The 17,437-nt window shown below is 64.9% G+C and overlaps 2 protein-coding genes across 2 annotated transcripts in view; one reads left to right on the top strand and one right to left on the bottom strand.

Annotated features, from left to right (window-relative positions):
* AATK (apoptosis associated tyrosine kinase) overlaps positions 1 to 2,394 on the top strand; it is a 31,441-nt gene extending 29,047 nt beyond the window's left edge. The window contains exons 13-14 of the mRNA XM_034641548.1: positions 9 to 195; positions 1,219 to 2,394. Of these exons, the coding sequence (XP_034497439.1) occupies positions 9 to 195; positions 1,219 to 1,259 (228 nt within the window). The 3' untranslated portion in view covers positions 1,260 to 2,394. The remainder of the gene's footprint in view (positions 1 to 8; positions 196 to 1,218) is intronic.
* Positions 2,395 to 3,315: 921 nt separating this feature from the next.
* Positions 3,316 to 17,437, bottom strand: part of BAIAP2 (BAR/IMD domain containing adaptor protein 2) — a 62,651-nt gene continuing 48,529 nt past the window's right edge. The window contains exons 8-15 of the mRNA XM_034641547.1: positions 16,584 to 16,736; positions 13,989 to 14,213; positions 13,632 to 13,833; positions 12,866 to 13,067; positions 12,477 to 12,545; positions 11,841 to 12,003; positions 10,098 to 10,132; positions 3,316 to 3,740 (exon numbers count right to left, since the gene is read on the bottom strand). Coding sequence (XP_034497438.1) covers positions 3,671 to 3,740; positions 10,098 to 10,132; positions 11,841 to 12,003; positions 12,477 to 12,545; positions 12,866 to 13,067; positions 13,632 to 13,833; positions 13,989 to 14,213; positions 16,584 to 16,736 — 1,119 coding nt within the window. The 3' untranslated portion in view covers positions 3,316 to 3,670. The remainder of the gene's footprint in view (positions 3,741 to 10,097; positions 10,133 to 11,840; positions 12,004 to 12,476; positions 12,546 to 12,865; positions 13,068 to 13,631; positions 13,834 to 13,988; positions 14,214 to 16,583; positions 16,737 to 17,437) is intronic.

Genomic DNA, 17,437 nt, shown 5'->3' with positions numbered 1-17,437 from the left:
CCTTGCAGACCGAGGGTTCGCCGTGGGACGACGGCTTCCCGCCGACTCCGGCCCCTGAGGCCGCCTTGCCCGCCCCCGCTGCGTCCCCCAAGGCGGCCGCGCCCGGCCCCTTCTCGCGCTTCACCGTGTCGCCCGCGCCCGCGTCCCGCTTCTCCATTACACAAGTCTCGGACTCGGACGCCGGGTCCATGGGAGGTGAGGCTGCGGCTGGGCTGGCGGGAGGGGACACCGAGGCGGGGCAGTGGGGAGGGCCGCGGGGAGGTCACCTGCTGGGAGCCGAGGCCCCGTGCTCATTATTTCTCATCTGGACAAGCACGGTTTTCAGACGGGGAAACTGAGGCACGGAGAGGTCGGGTCACGCCCAGGCCTGTCTGTCCTGGCCGCCTTCTGGGGAGATGCCGTGTCCTCCCCCACCCCCCCCCAGGGCTGGCCCAGCCCGTCTGGACCCTGGGGCCTAGATGGGACTCTACCTGGCCCTTAGACCTCACCCTCTTCTCCCTCCTCTGGAGGCACCTCGACTCTGCTCTCTGACAGACCTTAGCCCCCCCTCCCCCAAACCTGCAGCAGCCTCTGCTGGTCGGCTCGTCTGCTGCCCTACCTGGCACGTCTCCGACCCCATGGCGCCTGCCTGGACGCACAGGCCGTGCTGGGTGAGGTGCCCAGCTCACCCCTCCCTCCCCGCTCCACTCCCCTGTGAGCCGCAGACCAGGCAGATGCAGCCCCGCCAGGCTGCTCCCACCATGTGCCTGACACAGGTGCCTTCGAGGCTTCTCTGGAAGCCCACCCAGAGCAAGATAGCTCTGTCCCCCACGCGGACTGTGGCTGCAGCCTCTGGTGAAGGGCCTGTCCGCTCATCACTGGCACACAGCGTGCCCTTAGTGGACGCGTGAACGGATAAGCAGGTCACCAGGAGGCTTGTTCGTGGCCAGCCTCGTCCTGTTTGGGTCTCAGTTTCCCCACCTGTAAAAGGAGGACTCAGAGGGCGTTTGCTGGGCTTTGTTGGGCCTGAGGGACAGGCCTGGGCTCTGGTGATGTGCTAGGGAGAGAAACGGGTGCGACTCCCACCAAGACAGACAGGTAGGCCCACTGCCGTGAGGCCCGAGGGCTGCAGCCCCAGCTGGTCATGTGGTCCCTTGGCCAAGGACGGAGGTCAGGTGGGAGTCCTGGGCCAGGACTCTCTGTCTCTGTCCCACACTCATGGCACTTCCTGTTTGCCAGGCCCTGTAGCAGGTGCTGGGGGCAGCTGTAAAGAGGCTTGAAGCCCAGGTGGGCCCCCCTGGAGCCCCTGGCGGTCCTGCTCCCAGCAGCGGCGATGATGGTGACCGAGAGTGGCGACCTTGGCCTTGGTGGTCGGCAGCAGCTTCCAGCGCCTTGGTGCCCCACGCAGCACTGCGGAGAAGCAGGGCAGGACAACAGGCCTCCTGCAGCCCTGGATGGTGCAGCAGCCCTGCACGCCAGTCCCGTGCTGCCCTAGGGGCAGGACTGATCCTGGACACTCGGGTTTGTTGCTGGCTGCTGGGGATGCCCTATGGCCTCAGGCCTGAGCAGCTCCTTGCCCTACAGCTGTGTCCTCCACCCTGACCCTGCTCAGGGGCTGCCTGGCTTCTGAGGCCAGGGGACCTGCTCTTGGCTGGGGGCCTTGCATGCCCTGCCCACCAGTTCCTGCGGTGACTTACAGGACACTGTCCTCACCCCAGGTGAGAGAATGGGCACAGGCCTGCTGGGACAGCCCCTCTCTGCCCCCTCGCCCCTTCTGCCTGGTTCTGGGTTTGCTCAGTGCAAGAAGAGGACCCTGGGCTTGTGTGTCCCCCCACCACCCTTACCTCAAAGTCTGTGGCTGTATTTCCCTTCAGTGACTCAGCTAGACCCATAAACTCTCCCTCCCTGCGTGGTCTGGGCCAGCTGCCATCTGAGCCCACCGCTGGAGCCCAGGCAGGTGGGGCAAGGTGGGCAGCCTGAAAGACAGGGGGCTTCCCATCTCCTAGAGGTGCCTGCGGCTGGCTGGCATGTCCAGCTCCCATCTGCAGGGCGCTGCCCAGACCGGCCCAGCTGCAAAAGGAAAGTGGGGGGCTGCACCCCCACCGCATCAGGAGTTCCTGCCTGCAGGGATGGGGACGTGGGAAGGGGTGGAACTGGGAGGGAAGTGGGGGGCAGGGCAGCACAGGGAATATTTTTGTAACTGCTGTTGTCTGAGCAAATGGAAATGGGATGATTTTAAGTTATTGTTGCCAAAGAGATGTAAAGTTTATTGTTGCTTTGGGGGTGTGGGTGGGGGACTTGTTTTGGGTTCGTGTTTTTTGTTTTTTATTCGTTTGAGGCTTAGGATGCTGGTGCAATGATTTTCTTGTTCCTTTTTTGTTTGTTTTTTAAAAGAAACCAAGCTAAGGAAAAAAAGCCTTCATGCTAAATGTGTGCTTTCTTTCGTGGTTTGCATAGAAGGCCCTGGGCAGGAATGGGGGCACCGAGGCAGGGACTCCGCTGCCAGCTCTGCCCCCAGGGCACAGTAGTCCCTCCTGACCACGGTAGCGGGGCGGGGGTGCGAGAGGGAGGGCGGCTACCCCTTCCCCACAGCTGCCCTGGCACACGTCGGTGGAGGGGGGCAGTGACTTGGGGAGGGGACTGACCGCAGCAGCCCTTGCTTCCTGTCCTGTGAGGGGGTGCCCCACAGACCTCCCCAGGACGTTCTCCCCCTTGCCTTTCCAAAGCACGGGGGTGGGGGCAGGGTGGGTGGCCGGCAGGAGGGTTTTTGAGGAGTCTGGGCCTCTGTGCATCTCTACCCCAAACATCCTCCCTCAGACCCCACTGGCCCATCCCTAGCTCCTGCGAGGCCAGACGCCCGTGTCCGCACCTGCCCTACCCGTGGCCCCCTTTGCCTCTCTTCCTGGGCTGTGGACAGGCTTCAGTCAGGTCAGGGCTGTAGGACCCGTCCTTCAGGAGCCTGGCAGGAGGGGTGACTGCCGCCCGCAACGTGTCCTCAGATGGGGATCGCTGGCCACCATTTCAGCCACAAATACTGTGGAAGCAGCTGCAGTGGGGGTGGGGTGCCCACGCCCACCTCCCCAACAGCACCCACCATTCACTCCAGGGACACGGAGGAGAGCTGGGGGCCCAGCAGCCAGTTCTGGAGAGCAGCCGGAGCCTGGGCGGGGTGGGGCAGAGAGGCCCCCCGGGACTGCCCGCAGGAGCGAAGAGGCCCAGCAGAGCCCCAGTCAAGGGCTCCTAATACATTCATCTTCCAGAGACGGGACGGTCTCTCCCCTTCCTCTGCCCAGGCCTCCCGCCCCCTCAGGCCAACAGACCACAGGCAGGCACAGCTGGGACAGCCTGTTTATTGACCAGACACTTGGGGGCTGTGAGCGGTGTGGGAGCTGTGCTCCCCTTCCAGCTACAGGCTGACCAAACGTCCTTCCCTGCACTTGGGGGGCCACGACCCACACAGCCAGGGGGGCTGGCCCCACTCTCTCCCCTGAGCCACGGCCCAGGGGCCACCTCCGAAGAAATGGCCGGGGTCCAGCCCAGGCCAGACTTAAGTGGGGGCAGAGCCAGGCAGGTGAAGGGCATGGAAGGAGGAAAAAATTCTCTAGACAGGGACCACACAGACTGTTACAAAAGAGGTGTGTGTGGGGGTGGGGCAGGAGGGGCCCAGAGGGCGGCGGCGGGGACTTGGCCGTCAGCTGAGGAGGGGGGCAGACCTGTCATTGGTCACTGTCGGCTTCAGCTGGACGTTGGCGAAGGGATTCCTGAGGAGAGAAGAGAAGGGTGGTTTTAGCGTGGGAGGGGCACTGTGTCAATCTGGGCTGCCCTAAGCCCCAGGGTCCCCCCAGCCCTGTGGAAGGCCCGGCCTCTGAGTCCGGAGCAGGGCGGCGATGGAACCCGCCAGGGACAGCCGGGGCAGGGCGCCGTCCGCGGGGCCAGCTGCCACCGTCAGCCCTCCTGGGGCAGGGCGGGTGGAGGTGCGCCAGGAGCCGGTTCTTCCCCGGTGCTGAATGGGCCTGCATCCAGGTTTGGTGAGCGGCCCCTCAAGGCTAGGGAGGCACCTGCCAGCTGCCCAGGAGCCGTGCGGGCCTCTTTTTAAAGACGCGCCATCGCCACACACAGACAGCTCAGCAGCTCGCACAAACCCGGCCCATGCATCCCGGGGGCCCGCTAGGTGGCTGGGTGCAGACACGGGGCCTCAGCCCGCCCCACGCCAACACAACACACATGGGGTGCACGTACACGGCAGCGATGGGGCTCAGCCCCGTCACCCCACCCCCACGGGCCTGACGCCACAGCTGACGGACAGACGGACCGGCCAGACAAGAGGCTGAGATGGGACGGACGACATGCGCACAGCAGAGGCCGGCACCCAGCCTGGTCCTCGCGGAAGCCTCTCCTCGGAGTCCCCACCGGGCTCGGGAGGACCCGCCTGGGCAGGGACAGCAGACGACAGCGGGCTGGGGGTCGTCGGGCAGCCCCAGGGGTGACAGCACACATGGAACGTGGGACATGGAGGGCTTGGCACGGACAGGACGCACTCCTGGCGACGCGCGTGGCTCTTGAGCCGTTACCTGGGGCGGGAGTCGCCTCTGGCACAGCGGGGCTGGCGTCCGCAGGAGCTGGGAGGGAGCGCGCTCTGTCCAGGGCCCAGTGAGAGCACGTGGGGGCGGGGGCACCTGCCTGTGTTTTCTAAAACGCGGAGACGCTTCGGACTGAATTTTGAAAAGGACAAACGAGGAGAAGAGCCGACTTATCGGCTCACAGCTTCCACACCTGCCGCCGCCGCCCGAGTCCGCGTGGGTGCGCTGCTTGTGAGCGTCTTCTGACTCAGAGCGCTAAGACCCCGGGCTCAAGGCCACCCCCAGCCCTGCGTCCAGTCCTCCCTCGGCTGACGTGTGCAGACGGGCTGCTGCTTCGATGGGCAGGGGCAGCCGCTGCCTCAAGGCTCCCCAGGCCGAGACTGCTGCGACCGGGGACATCTGCCCCCAGGACAGAGGGCGGAGGGTGGCCCATGCCCTGCCTGCCACCTTGACTAGGCTCTGGTTCTAGATGGAGGCTCCAGGCCCTTGGCTGTCCCCGGCCGGGGTCAAGGCGGGATGTCTTGGGGAGCTGGAACAGGGCCAGTTTGTTCATCTGGAGTTGGGGACCGAGCAGAGGAAAGAGCACAGGCCCTGTGGCCAAGAGGGAGAACAGCTCCTGTGCTGAGCAGAGGCGGAACAGAAGGGCCGAGTGGGTTTGGGCGGCACACACCGGCCTCCTGCCCTGGGCACATCTGCTGGGGCTGGAAGGGGAGCAGCAGGGCCAGAGAGGCCCCACCTCTAGAGAGAGTGTCCAGCCTCTGACCCCCACTGTCCTAGTCTCCTTCCCCAAAACAGCGTGACCATGAGCACGGTACCCTCTACTCTGCAGGCGCGGAGGGAACGGGCAGGGGCTGAACACGCCCCCCAGCCTGGCCAGAGACCCCTGGCTGGGGTGCGCCCACCCCGCAGCACCACAGGAAGGGTGCGGCCCTCTAGGGGTCCTACCACCTCCTGGGGAAAAACGGGCTCCCGGGCTACCCGAGGGCAGGCGTCTGTGTGACCATGAGCGGGTCCACACCGACCTGATGCAACAGGACGGAATTCAGACCCGAGGCCCACTGCACAGTCTCTGGTCCTGGGGACATCGGTCACTGCTTGGGGGGAGCGTGCCAGGGGCAGAGGCCTCCTCCCCAACAGCGCTGTTGGCAGACGCTTGACCACAAACCACCAAGATACAAAGTCCTGCCGGCGAGGGGCAGTCGGCAGGAGGCGTCTGAGCACTGCGGGCCTGGAATGGCAGGGTCCGCTCCAAGTCAGGAGCCGCCCAGCCTCCTCCCGCGGGGGCGGCTGTGTCCCCCGCTCCCCGAGAGCACCCCCCGCAGGGACTCCGGAGCAGGCCCTGGGACAGGGCATGGATTTACTGAACTTGGCACAGCAGGCCCGCGGACGCTGGCACGGCTAGCTCCCGAGCTGGGACTGCTCCCGGGGGCAGATCCAGTACTGGGTTCCTTCGGGGAGCTGCGGGGCCCCTGCCTGCAGACCCTACAGCCTGAGGGGGGCTGAGCGCCGCAGCCTAGCACCTTTCCATTCCAGTCTCTCGCCGCGGCGTTAGAGTCGCCTATAACGTTCTTGAGTCCACTACGTGAGTGCGAGGGAGACACAGGTAACCTGAAGACGGCCGAGTGGTTTTGGAGTGCAGTTTCCGTCCTTCCGTGATTCTGGAGCAGAGGGAGCGGAGAGCAGCCGGGGACAGATTTCCACTTTCTCTGGGACTTTCTCCTCTGAGGCACAAGTGGTTCCCATGGCCTTCAGGACGCTGGCCCTCCTGGGGTTGCGTCCACCTCGTTCTGCGCCCTCCAGGACCACGCCTTGGAAGGTGGGCACAGCTCGGCAGAGCGGGCCGGGTGCCTCAACCAACCCTGGGGGCTTCGGACACCTCACCCCCCGGTGGCTCTCCAATCTCAGGGCCAGGCCGCTTCTGTGTTGGGGAAGCCAGCTGGTGGCACTGTGTGGATGCCCACGGTGCCCCCAGGGGCGGGGGCGGCCCTACACCTGGGGACAAGGGCTCAGGGAGAGGCCAGGCCGGCCTGCAGGGGCGGCGGGGTGGGAGGTGCAGCCTCCTTGGGCCTCTTGGAAGAGAAGGAATCTAGAGGCGGGGAAGGCCTTTCCACCCTGTCCCCAGATGTCAGGAGCGTTTGTCTCCAGAACTTTCCAGAAGATCCTCATGCTGCAGCTCAGACACAGTGAAAGGAGAGTGAGTCCAGGACCTGTTGGGGCAGTCACGGCCCACGGCAAGGACCACATCGCTGGGATGCTCCGTGGGGTAGAGAGGACGCGGATGCCAACTTCATGGGGCAAACTTCTCGGTGACTGGGTGGGATGGGCACACACGGCAGCAGCGCCCCCGTCCCAGGCACAGGGGCCCAGAGTGCTGGGCTTCCCCTTGCTCACTGTCGGTGCCTGCTTTCCCAGGGCCGAGTGCAAGGGACCATCACAGGATGGCCTGTAGAAGGCTGTGGCGGCCAAGCGCCTGGTCTGGAAAGCCTGGAGTGGCCTTGTGGAGCCACGTCAGGGCAGATGCGAGGTGAGTCTAGGCAGAGCGGGCGCAGAGCCCTGTGCGCAGCTGCTCCGGTGTGCCCGAGACACCCACGCTGGCACGAGCCACGGAGCTGTCCCCAAGACCACCCCTGGTCTCCACGGCCCCCCGAGGGGCTGCAGTACTCACCAACCAGAGAGCCGGCCAGGCCAGGCTCAGACCCACACCCACAGGGGCCGGTCCGAGGGGACACAGCCAGAAGAGCCGAAAGCTGGCCTCCCGGCCGATCACTGGGCTTCACCCTGATTGTGGCTGAAGCGCCCCACAGAGGCAGGAGAGAGATCCAGGCAGAGGGCCAGGCCCAGACCACGCCCAGCGGTGCAGGGAGGGGCCGTGGGCATGGGGGGCGCAGCGGGCGCAGGGGGAGCAGCCAGTCAGGCCCACAGGCTTCCAGGCAGAGGGAGGAAATCCCAGAGCCCGAGCAGCAATCCGAGGGGAAGCGAAAGCCCAGAGCCCAGAGCAGAGGCAGGCTCGGCAGACTGACCAGCATGAGAAAACCAGGGCAACTTACTAACTCTAGTCAGGGGCAGCTCAAAATCTGGCCATTTCCACATCGGCGCTGCAAGGAAACACAAGGGCTGCGTTGGTGCAGGTGGGTGGGGGGAGGAGGCCTGAGTCCCGGCTGAGGGGGGTGCGGGGGAGGATGGGGGACCCTGCCAGGGGCACGTGGCCCCACCACGGGGTAGCCGCAGGGAGAAACAGGAAGGGGCCGCCCGTGGCAGGTGTGTCTGATCGGCCCACGCGGCCCAGCCCCCCCAGAGGACAGCGACCGCGCCGTCCGTCTGCGCACCTCGGTCCCCGCACGGAGGCCGGCTAATTGAGGCGGCCCAGATCAACACAGCGGGCCTGGAAGGAGGCGCCACACCCAGCTCAGTGCAATAAATAAAACTTTTATTCAAACGACTGCAGTACAGGGCACAATTCAGATTTAAAAAAAAAAAAAAAGAGGAAAGGAAACAGGAAAATATTTTGAGCACTTTACATCTTCATACAGGTGTCGCGGTTTTGTGTCTACATTCATCCATTGAGCATGGAATCCCCTGGATTTGAGATCTTTTAGCAAAATTAGAACACCAACACGGAAGGCTCTTTGTACATGGGTCCACGTTCTGGCTTTGTGTTTTCCTTAAATATAAAACGGGCCTGTGTCTTGAGCCGCTTCTCTCACGAACACTCCAGCCACGTCCTAGTCCACGGGAGAGCGGGCAGACGGCTTTGTCAGATCACATCAGAGAAAGGAGCGTCCACGGCTTCACGGGGGCTCCTGTGGCGGGAGGGGCCTGGCGGGGCCGTGCCCTGGCTCCCTCCCCAGATTCAGGGGGTGAAGAGGCAAAACCAGCAGCCACGGAGTCCAGCACGTGTTTCCGAAGTCACCAAGACACACAGAAAGACGAGAGTGTTTAAGGAGGACGGGGGCAGGGACTGCCTGCTGCCCCCCGGCGGCGGGCCCAAAGGCGCCCTCCCCAGGGCCAACCCCGGGCAGCCAGGGGCCGCGGTTCCCTCACAAGGCTGGGCACCGGTTTCCAGAACACGTGGGGGGTGGTCTCTGGAGCTCTTTGGAAGGTCCGCGGGAGGCCGCGCCTGCTCCGCCCCCGCCCCGCGCGAGGTCCCACGGCCCCAGGGACGCGCTGCCCGCACTGTGGTCTGTACACCCGCCCACGGCGGCCGCGGAGAAGGAAGCGCTCAGGGGCCCGGCCTGCTGGGCCAGTGCCGGGGCCGTGGCCTCCCTCACAGGAGCGGCCAGCTTCCTCAGGAGGCCCCCGGCTTGGCACGAGCCCCTCTGTTGGTGCGGCCCTCGGAGGGCGCCTGCGGGGCCGCCAGCCTCCCGTTTCCTGACGGACATGCCAGCGCCCGCTGGGGGTCGGATGCAGGAGTTACAGTGCGCACACCGGGGTCCATGCAGATCTGCTTGTTTTTCAGGAAAGAAAAGTCCTTTTCTTGTTTTGCTTTTCTTTTTTTTTTTCTTTTCTTTTCTTTTTTTCTTTTTTTTTTTAAGATTTTTCTTTTTCTTCAAACTTTAGGCCTGGCTCGCGGTGAGCCTTCAAAGAGGGACAGTGCGTCATGAACACGGCAGCCACGGAGCAAAGGCGAGGATGCCCGCCCCCGCTGCCCCGCCGGCAGCTCCCGCCTGGCGGACACACGGGGTTGGGGGCGTGTAAACACAGGGAGCAGAGATGGGGCAGCACCATGGACCCTGGGGGATCTCAGAGTCTGGGGTCACCAACCAAAAGGTGGGACAGGGCAGGTGAGAAAGAAAGATAACCCGAGAACAAACCAACGAGAGCGGAGGAGGGAACCGATGGAGGCCAGACAGATGGGGGGCTCTTCGAGCAGCGGCTGCCCGTGATCAGCGTCCTCACACAGTGGACACCAGTGTGCCGCTGCCGCTGTGGAACGAAGCACAGGTCGCTGCGGGGCCACACGCCTCTCCTGCAGCGGCTCGGGGTCAGCCGGCTGCCCGGCCCCGGAGGACGGACGGACGCAGCCCCTCACCCCCCAAGCCGGGACCAGGGCCGAGCCCCGGGTGGGGGTGGCAGGAGCAGCAGCTCCAACCATCCGTGCCAGCCGTGGCTGGGTCTGGGGCAGGTGGTCCCCTGCTGGCCGACACAGGCCTGGCCACCAGGAAAGAAGAGCAGGGAGAGACCGGGCTGAGGGGCTTCCTGGAGGGCCGGGAGCCCCAGCGGCCGTGGCAGGCACAGGACCAGGCTGGACTCCCGCGGTCGAGGGCCCGCTCCCACCCACCCAGGGTCAGAGCACAGAGGCAGCTCTCCAGACCCACTCAGCAATATCCTGGGATCGTGGGCTCCCGCCCTAAACACCCACACCACTCAGAGAAGTGAGGGATGGAGAGAACAGGCACCTTGGGCCCCGCCTGCTCTGACCCAGAATGGAGCCCCACCCAGTCTCCAGCCAGGCCCCCACAGCGCAGGCCTTGAAGGGTCTGTGAGAGGGGCCGGCTCTACCCACCCATGGCTCCCAAGGACAAGCGTGAAAGCCCCTACCTGCTAACGGCCCGTGCTCCGTAGTCATCTAGACCCTGGAGAGGAAAGGCAAAACACAGGTCAGGCGGGGGTCCTGGGGGCGAGGTGGGGTCTGCAGAACAAGAGGAGGCTGGGCGCACCGCCCTTGATCCCAGAGTGTGTGTGCAGTACCGCCAGCAGCCGAGGGCATGCAGGGCCCCTCCACGTGCACAGCAGTGACATCCCAAATTCATGGGGGCATCTCCCCATCGGGCTAGTGGCAGACCATGGATGGTATGAGCTCACACTCACAGGCACACGCAAGACAGATCCCCCGGTTACCCCTCCACACACATGTCCTGTGCTGAGTGGGGAGGGGCCTGAGAACACCTGCAGGTTACCTGATAAGAACACTAAGGCAGGTGAGCTGGGGGTTACCTGGCAAGTCTCAGGGTCGGTAGGGGGCCTCCCTGGGAACCACCGATGCTTGCAGGGAGGGGGTGATGGCTGGGCGGGGAAGCCAGCCTGGGCCAGTCCCTGGGCTGAGCCTGTGTCTGCACCCCAAGACGCCAGCTGCAGCGCCCCAGCCATGGTGCTGAGGGAGGGGCTGTGGACGCCACCACAGCTCTGCCGGCCTGGCCTAGGGCCATCAAGGGCTGTTGGGGACACCCTCCTCAGCTGTCTCAGAGCCAAAACCAAAGCTGGACACTGGGAAGTGGGAGCAGTGTGCAGTGGCCAGGCCTGCCTAGGCTCAGCCAGCTGTGTCCTGGGGCCAGGCGGGGCTGGATGGGGCTGGAGCATCTCCAGCCCAGCAGGCTGGCCCTGTGACCCCAAGGTTCCATGCCTCTCCCAAGCTGGATCGGCCTCCCCCCTGCTGCTGCCCTGAGCACAGCTCCAGCCTCATTTTCTCTGGAAGATTCCATCCCAGGGCCTTAGCATAACCTCCCCAGTCTGGTCCTTCTCACCACAGAATGTCTCAACCTTCGTGTTCGCACTGTCTGGCTGTAAGCTCCTCGAAGACAGCTCCCTCTCGCAGCTCGTGCCCGTTACGCCCACCTCACAGGAAGGCCGGGGGCAAGGCTGCTCAGGGGGCCCTTCCTGGACCTCACCCAGCTACACCGCCACTCACCACAGCCCCAGGCAGGCTGGAACTTTGGCGGTAGCCCCTGCTGCCCACATCTTAGAGAACTTCTTCTCCCCCCTTCCAGGGGTTAGGGGGCTGACCCTTGAGTCGGGACCCAGTCCTGAAGACAGGAACCAAGAGCAGAGCTGCTGGCCCTACTCCCATCACGGCCACAGCAGACAAACATTCGAGAAACCCTGGGCTCCCTCAGCCCATGAACCTTCCCACGAAGAGCCGAACCATCCACACACACCCTGGCCCCACCTAGACTTCAAAGCCACCATCACGCACTCCAGGGGCTCTGCGGGGACTGGGACCCAGGCCTTGACCTCCTGCCTCTGGCCACTTGGTACTGGGTGACCTGGGCATGGGTGCCTAGCCCTGCTGCCCAAGGCCCAGAGACACACCAACAAGAAGGTTCTGGCCACCTCCCAGGCCTGGAATGCAAGTGCTCACGTCCACGCCCAGACCTGTGGCTGCCAGAGCCCAGCAGCCTTAGGGAGGGGGCTCCTGGACACGAAGTCCTCCCTGATGCCCAGGCTCCCCGAGAGGTGGGAGGCCTGGAGGCCACCGATGCCCCAGCTGGAGGGAAGGCCAGGCAGAGGGGCCACCATGCCTTCAATGGAGCTCCCTCTGGCCCAGGCCCCTTCCGCGGTGCTCACCTGGGAGAAGGCGGGCACAGCCACGCTGTAGGGCCTCTGCTTGAAGGTGCCGGCTGTCTGGGCGGGGAAGGCGCGGGACGATGTGCCGTAGTCGGGGGGCGGGAGGGCCAGCTCCTCCTTGTCCAGGAGGTTCCCCGTGCTGCTGCTCTTCCCCTGCTGCAGGCTGTGGGGGCGGGGGTTACGGGCTGGCTCAACCCAGGCCCCCAGCCGGCCCTCCACCTTCCCCATGCCTCCCTCAGACCCTTCGAGAAGGCCTAACAAGGGACTGCAGCCCCACTGAGCTGGCGGGACAGGCCTGAGGGTGTGGCGGGAGGAAGTTCCTAAAGCCCGTGCGCCCAACAGCGGCCCCAGCCCTCCCGGCGCCACCCGGCCCTTCCCAGGGCCCCCACACCCGGCCCAAGGGAGGTGACAACAGGGTTGTGCCCCTACCCATGGAGAACCCAGTGACCTCACAAAATGCTCTGCACCCACACACCCCAGGAACCTCAGCACGCAGCATGCCGGGCAGGGAGGGGACCAGAGCCCAGCCAAGCCGTTCGAGCAGACAGCGGGGGCCGCTCGCAGACCCCACAGTACCCTGCTCTCGTGGCAGCCTCTCCAGAGCAAAGGGCCAGCGGCCAGGGTCAGCAAGCTCACCTCATGTGCAACCTGTCGCTGCCATCGCTGTCCAGAACCCGGGTGTAGGAGAAGGGAAACCAGCCCCGCCTGGAAGACAGGACCCAGGTGAGAGGGTGCCAGGGTCCAGGCGCCCCTGGTTCCCTGGCCTGGCTGCAGCCGTCTGTACGGGAAACATGAGCAACCCCCCGGGAGACAGCCGACCCCAGCCTGCACCCAGGCACGCAACTGCCCTAGACGGGAGGCTAGGCATGGCCAGCAGAGCTCCCGCGTCTATGTGTCCGCAGCAGCCAGGACTGGGTTCCGGCTGCATCAAGCAAGGCGGTGACAGCAGAGAAGCTGTCCGCAGAGAAGGCAGGGAAGGCGTCCTCGTGAACTCCCGGCTCCTCGTCGCCCCCTCCCACACTTACATTTTGGTCTTCTCGCTCTCCCCATAGTGCCAGCCGTCGCGGGCCTCGGGCACCAGCAGGGTGATGAGGTCTCCCTCCTTGAAGCTCAGCAGGGTGCTGTTGTCCCCGGCCGCGTGGGAGAAGATGGCTTTCACTCGCATGCGGCCGTTGCGCTCCAGGCCAGCCGCCATGGAGCTGGAGCGTGGCAGGGTCTTGTTCTCAGCTGCCGGGATGACAGGGTGGGAATGAGGGGATGTGATCGTCCTCCTGTCAGCTCAGCCGCCTGACGGGAAGATGCTGGAAGGCCCCAGGGGGGACCTGGAGGGATCACGCGTTTGGGCAGAGATGCCAGAGGGACCCAGATGGAGACCTCCCGCTCACCGTTGCGGGGATTTCTGAGTCTGAACTCGGCTTTCCCAGCTGCTATCAGCAGACCCGCATGGGCTGCTGGGGGAAGGAGTAGGGTGCCGTCCATGGGACAGGACAGCAGAGCCGAGGGGGCCGGGCCAGGGGAGGGGGGCTGTCCCCCTGTCCACTAGAGCCCTGCCAAGCATCCCCTGAGTGCTCCCGCCACAGGCTGAGCCCCGATGTCCTGGCACAGCCCCACCCTATCATGTTTGAGTTGAGGGGAGCCAGGCAAAGCCTGAGGGTCCAGGACAGAAATCTCAGAGGGGGCTCAAGGTTGCCGTACAAGGGCACGCATACGCTCGGGGCTCTGGAGGCCTCCCCAACCTCCCCTCGGGTACGGCATGACAGCTGGGGGCTGGGGGTGCATCCGAGCCCTTACTGGCCGCGTAGCTGTTCTTCGGAGCCACGCTCTTGCGCACGGGGAGCGTGTTGGAGTACGAGTCGCTCAGCTTGCTCTGTGACTGTGGAGGAGACGAGGTCTTGGGCTGGGCGGCCTTGCGGTCGGCCCAGGGGCTGTAGTCCTCGCCGTCTGGGCCCGAGACGCCATTCATGACGGGCGTGCTCTCCTGGGCAGACAGCCGCTGTGGAGAAGAGGCGGGGGGTGGGGGGGTGCGGCGTCGTGGGAGGGCCTGGTCAGGCGAGGCCGGCATGGAGACCCCTCACCCCAGCCACCCCAGTGCAAGGGCGGGGACCATCCTTGCACACCCACAAAGCGTGCTGGAGGCTGAGGACTCACCCCTACAAACGGGGCCAGCTCGGGGGGCACTGGCAGGGGCTTGGCCCCCGGGATGGGGTCTGAGATGACCAGGCTGGACTTGGAGGCCGACAGGGCGCTGGGGAGGACGGAGCCGTTGCTGCTGGCCATCTGCTGCATGAGCTGCATGGCGCGCTCCGGGATCTTGTTGGGGTCGGCGCAGGCTTGCTGCCACAGTGGCAGCTTCTGCGCCAGCAGCTCCTTGCCCTGCAGCGGGAGAAGCAGGACAGGGTGGGTCAGGGCTGGCTGCAGGCCCCGCGGCTGGCCACATGGCAGGGGGACCTCCCCGCCGGGCCACAGGAGCCTGCGGTGCTGCTGGTCTCACCAAGCTCACCTGGGCCCCTGCCTGGCCCCGGAGACCGTCCCCCACTCAGGAGAGGCACGCCTGTCTAAGGCTGATGGCTGCTCTGCGCCAGGGGGTGACTCAGCCAGACAGGCCCCCTGAGAGCCCTGACCCCCGACCTGGGAAAGAGATGGGTTGCTGCAGGGAGCCATGCAGTCATGGAGGCCACCAGGGCTGAGACAAAACCAAGGTCTGACCTGGGCGGGGCCGCCAAAGAAGGAAAAGGGGACAGTGGTTTACTAGCCCTGCAACGGTTAGACGCTCCGCAGGGAACCATGAGGTCCTGGGGAGAGTGTCATCCTGGGGTCCCCAGCCGCAGTCAGGTCAAGCCACAGGAGCGTGCAGGAAGGTGAGACCCCATCAGGTGGTACTCAGTAGATGCAAGGTGCTAACTGTCCCTGCCCCCAACCCTAGGGGCCCAAGAGCCCAGCTGTCCCTCCGGTGAGCGCTGGGGTGTGCCCAGGGCACAGCTCGCCGGACAAGTGCGGGGCCTAACAAAGGATGACGAAGCCACAGGTCTGGCGAGGAATCCCAGCACGACGGACAGCCGAGTGGGGCGCCAGCCTGAGGTGCCCTCTGCATGGGCCTGTCCAGGGCCTGGGGGCAGCTGTGCCTTCCTCCTCCTGTCCGTCTGGCCAAAGTGGTTACCTGACGTGTAGCAGATGATGTCACCTATCACACTGCAGAGCCTGGAGCTCCTGTGGGAGGAGGGCTCCCTAGCTCAGGGCAGTCACTGTCTCCAGGACCTCTGAAGGGGCTGTCTGGCCCTCACTGCCTCTCCCCGCTTCTGACCTGTGTCTGTGCAAGGATGGGATGTCTGCGTGGGAAACGTGGGAGAAACTAGAAAAAGGCCTTGTGAGCCGGCCATGCCCTCCGCTGTCTGCTGGTCAAGACCAGCAGCCAGCAAACCATGGCCTGAGGCATGGCCGCCTGTTTTGTAAACAAAGTGTGACTGGAACCCCAGCTGTACTTGTTCTCCCACACATCTGCGGCTGCTTCTGCATGCTACAGCCCAAACCCAGAATGTTACCTGGACCCTGGTTGAGATAATCGGTTGATAGGTCTGGATGGTGGTGACAAGGCAGGCCCCCAGTGACCCGGTACCAAATGGGGTAAACCCCAGGGTTAGGGCATGGCCCTCAAAAGGGCTCCACAGCTGGGGTGGCTGGCCAGCCCAGGGCTCCCACCTGGGGATGAAACCCGTCTGTGGGGCTGGGACCCACCCGCCAGGGAGATGCCTGGGTCCTGCCCTGGTGCCCCGGCCCCTGTGCCTCTCTAAATCCACTTGGGAGGACTGAGGTCCAGCTCCGTGGGAGGTCAGCTGTCACCTCTCACGCGGGGGGGGGGGGCAGTGCCCTGGAGACAATGGCTTTCCTGCTTTCTGTCCCGCCTACAGCACCCAGGAGCCTGCACTCTCCCTGAACTGCCAGGGGGCCCGGCTGCCGCCAGAGGGAGCCGCCACCCGCCGCCCGCCGCCTGGAGCTGTGTGGGCGGGTGCGGCGCCCCTGCTCTGCAGCTCACAGCAAGCCCTCGCCCAGCTGCAGGCAGAGGCCCAGCTGCTGGCACGGCGGCTCCGCTGCCCCAGGGAACCCTCGCAGCTCCCACAGGGGACGCAGGTCCTTCACTGTGCTTGCCTTGCACCCGTGAACGGGCCCTCAGGCAGGCCTGGTAGGCAGAGCCTCTCTGCGAAGGGAGGGCATCTTCTACAGAAGCCAGGCTGCGGGGGCCAGAGGACGAATCTCGTATCAAGCCCGCGTGTATGAACGTGTGTTTACCCTCCTGAGCCGCAGACCCCTTTATGGAAAAAGGACGTGAACCTGGCTGCCTAGCCTCCCCTGCTGAGCTCCTGGAATGTTCTGGAATGTTCCAGCAGACAGATCTGCTCCCTCCCCGTCTCCTGACTATGGACTTAGAGTCCACAGGGGCTCCTCTGAAGCCACCTGTTCCTGGAGGGGGAGCCGGTGTCCTCTGGATCTCGCCAGCCCCTAACGAGGGGATCCCTGGCACTGCAGCCCTGCCCGAGGAGCCAGCCTCCTGCCACCGTCCTCAAAGAGCAGCTGGCAATTTCTAACCAAACCCTCAAAGACGTCGGCAGTGTCTGACCCGGTGACTCTCCTACCAGAACGCGGTCCCTGGGGAATCTGAAACGCACGGTGTTCCTTTCCACACGGCTCACCGTGGACACGCCCCCGACGGCCACCAGGGAGCCAGTGCCCTCTGCCAGCAGGCCTCACCTTGGAGTGGCAGGCGGCGGAGTTCTTGGCCACGGCGCACTGCTTCTCCACCAGGAAACAGAACCTTCTTCTCTCCTCGGTCAGGGCCGTCTTGTAGCCGTCGGACACGTGGTTCTCCAGCTCGCCCTGCTTGCTGCTGATGGCATCAATGTACTGGGTGGGGGAGCATGGGGACACGCATGAGCCGCTGACCGGACAACAGAGGATCACGCCCAGCTCCGGGCGGCCCCACTAGGGGCGGAGTGCCCCTCTGGCCGGCCCACAGGTGGGGCTTGGCCACAACCCCTTGGGCCAAGAGGGTATGCGGGCAGAGTGACAGCAGGGCAACCCCACGCCCCCCTGTGCCCATCCCCTAGGAGCTCGTGTCCCCCGACCCCTGCCCCCTCTGTGCCCCAGCAGCCACATGTGTGGGCCATGCTAGCAGATTATGTGGTGAGGCCTGGTGGCATCGTGGCACTCCCCGTGGATCCTGATTCCAGGCTTCTGAAACCACCCTGCCGGAGGACCGGGAAAGCTCGCCCAGCACGATGCGTTTGAGAGTGACTAATTCACACCCAAATCCTGCGGGGGTGGGCAGAGAATGCAGGGGACACTGCTTGATGCTGGGGCATGCCGGAACATTCTGATTCTGCAGGCTGGAAACTTTTGGTAACAAAGCACCCTCAAGACTGTAGGCAGCCGTCACAGGGAGGCAGGAGCCCTCAGACGCACAGCGTTGGGGTCTGCAGGGCCCATCAGTGTGTGTGTGATGGGGTCCGTGGGGTCCTGGCCGCTGCTGAAGGGAGCCCCTTCCCTCTGCACCCCGGGCCACCACCCACACGGGGAGGCACTGCTGCCCGGTGCTGGTCTTTGTG

This window comes from Ailuropoda melanoleuca, chromosome 13, assembly GCF_002007445.2.
Source record: "Ailuropoda melanoleuca isolate Jingjing chromosome 13, ASM200744v2, whole genome shotgun sequence".
Lineage (NCBI taxonomy): Eukaryota > Metazoa > Chordata > Mammalia > Carnivora > Ursidae > Ailuropoda > Ailuropoda melanoleuca.
This window is presented reverse-complemented; position numbering and strand designations above follow the sequence as displayed.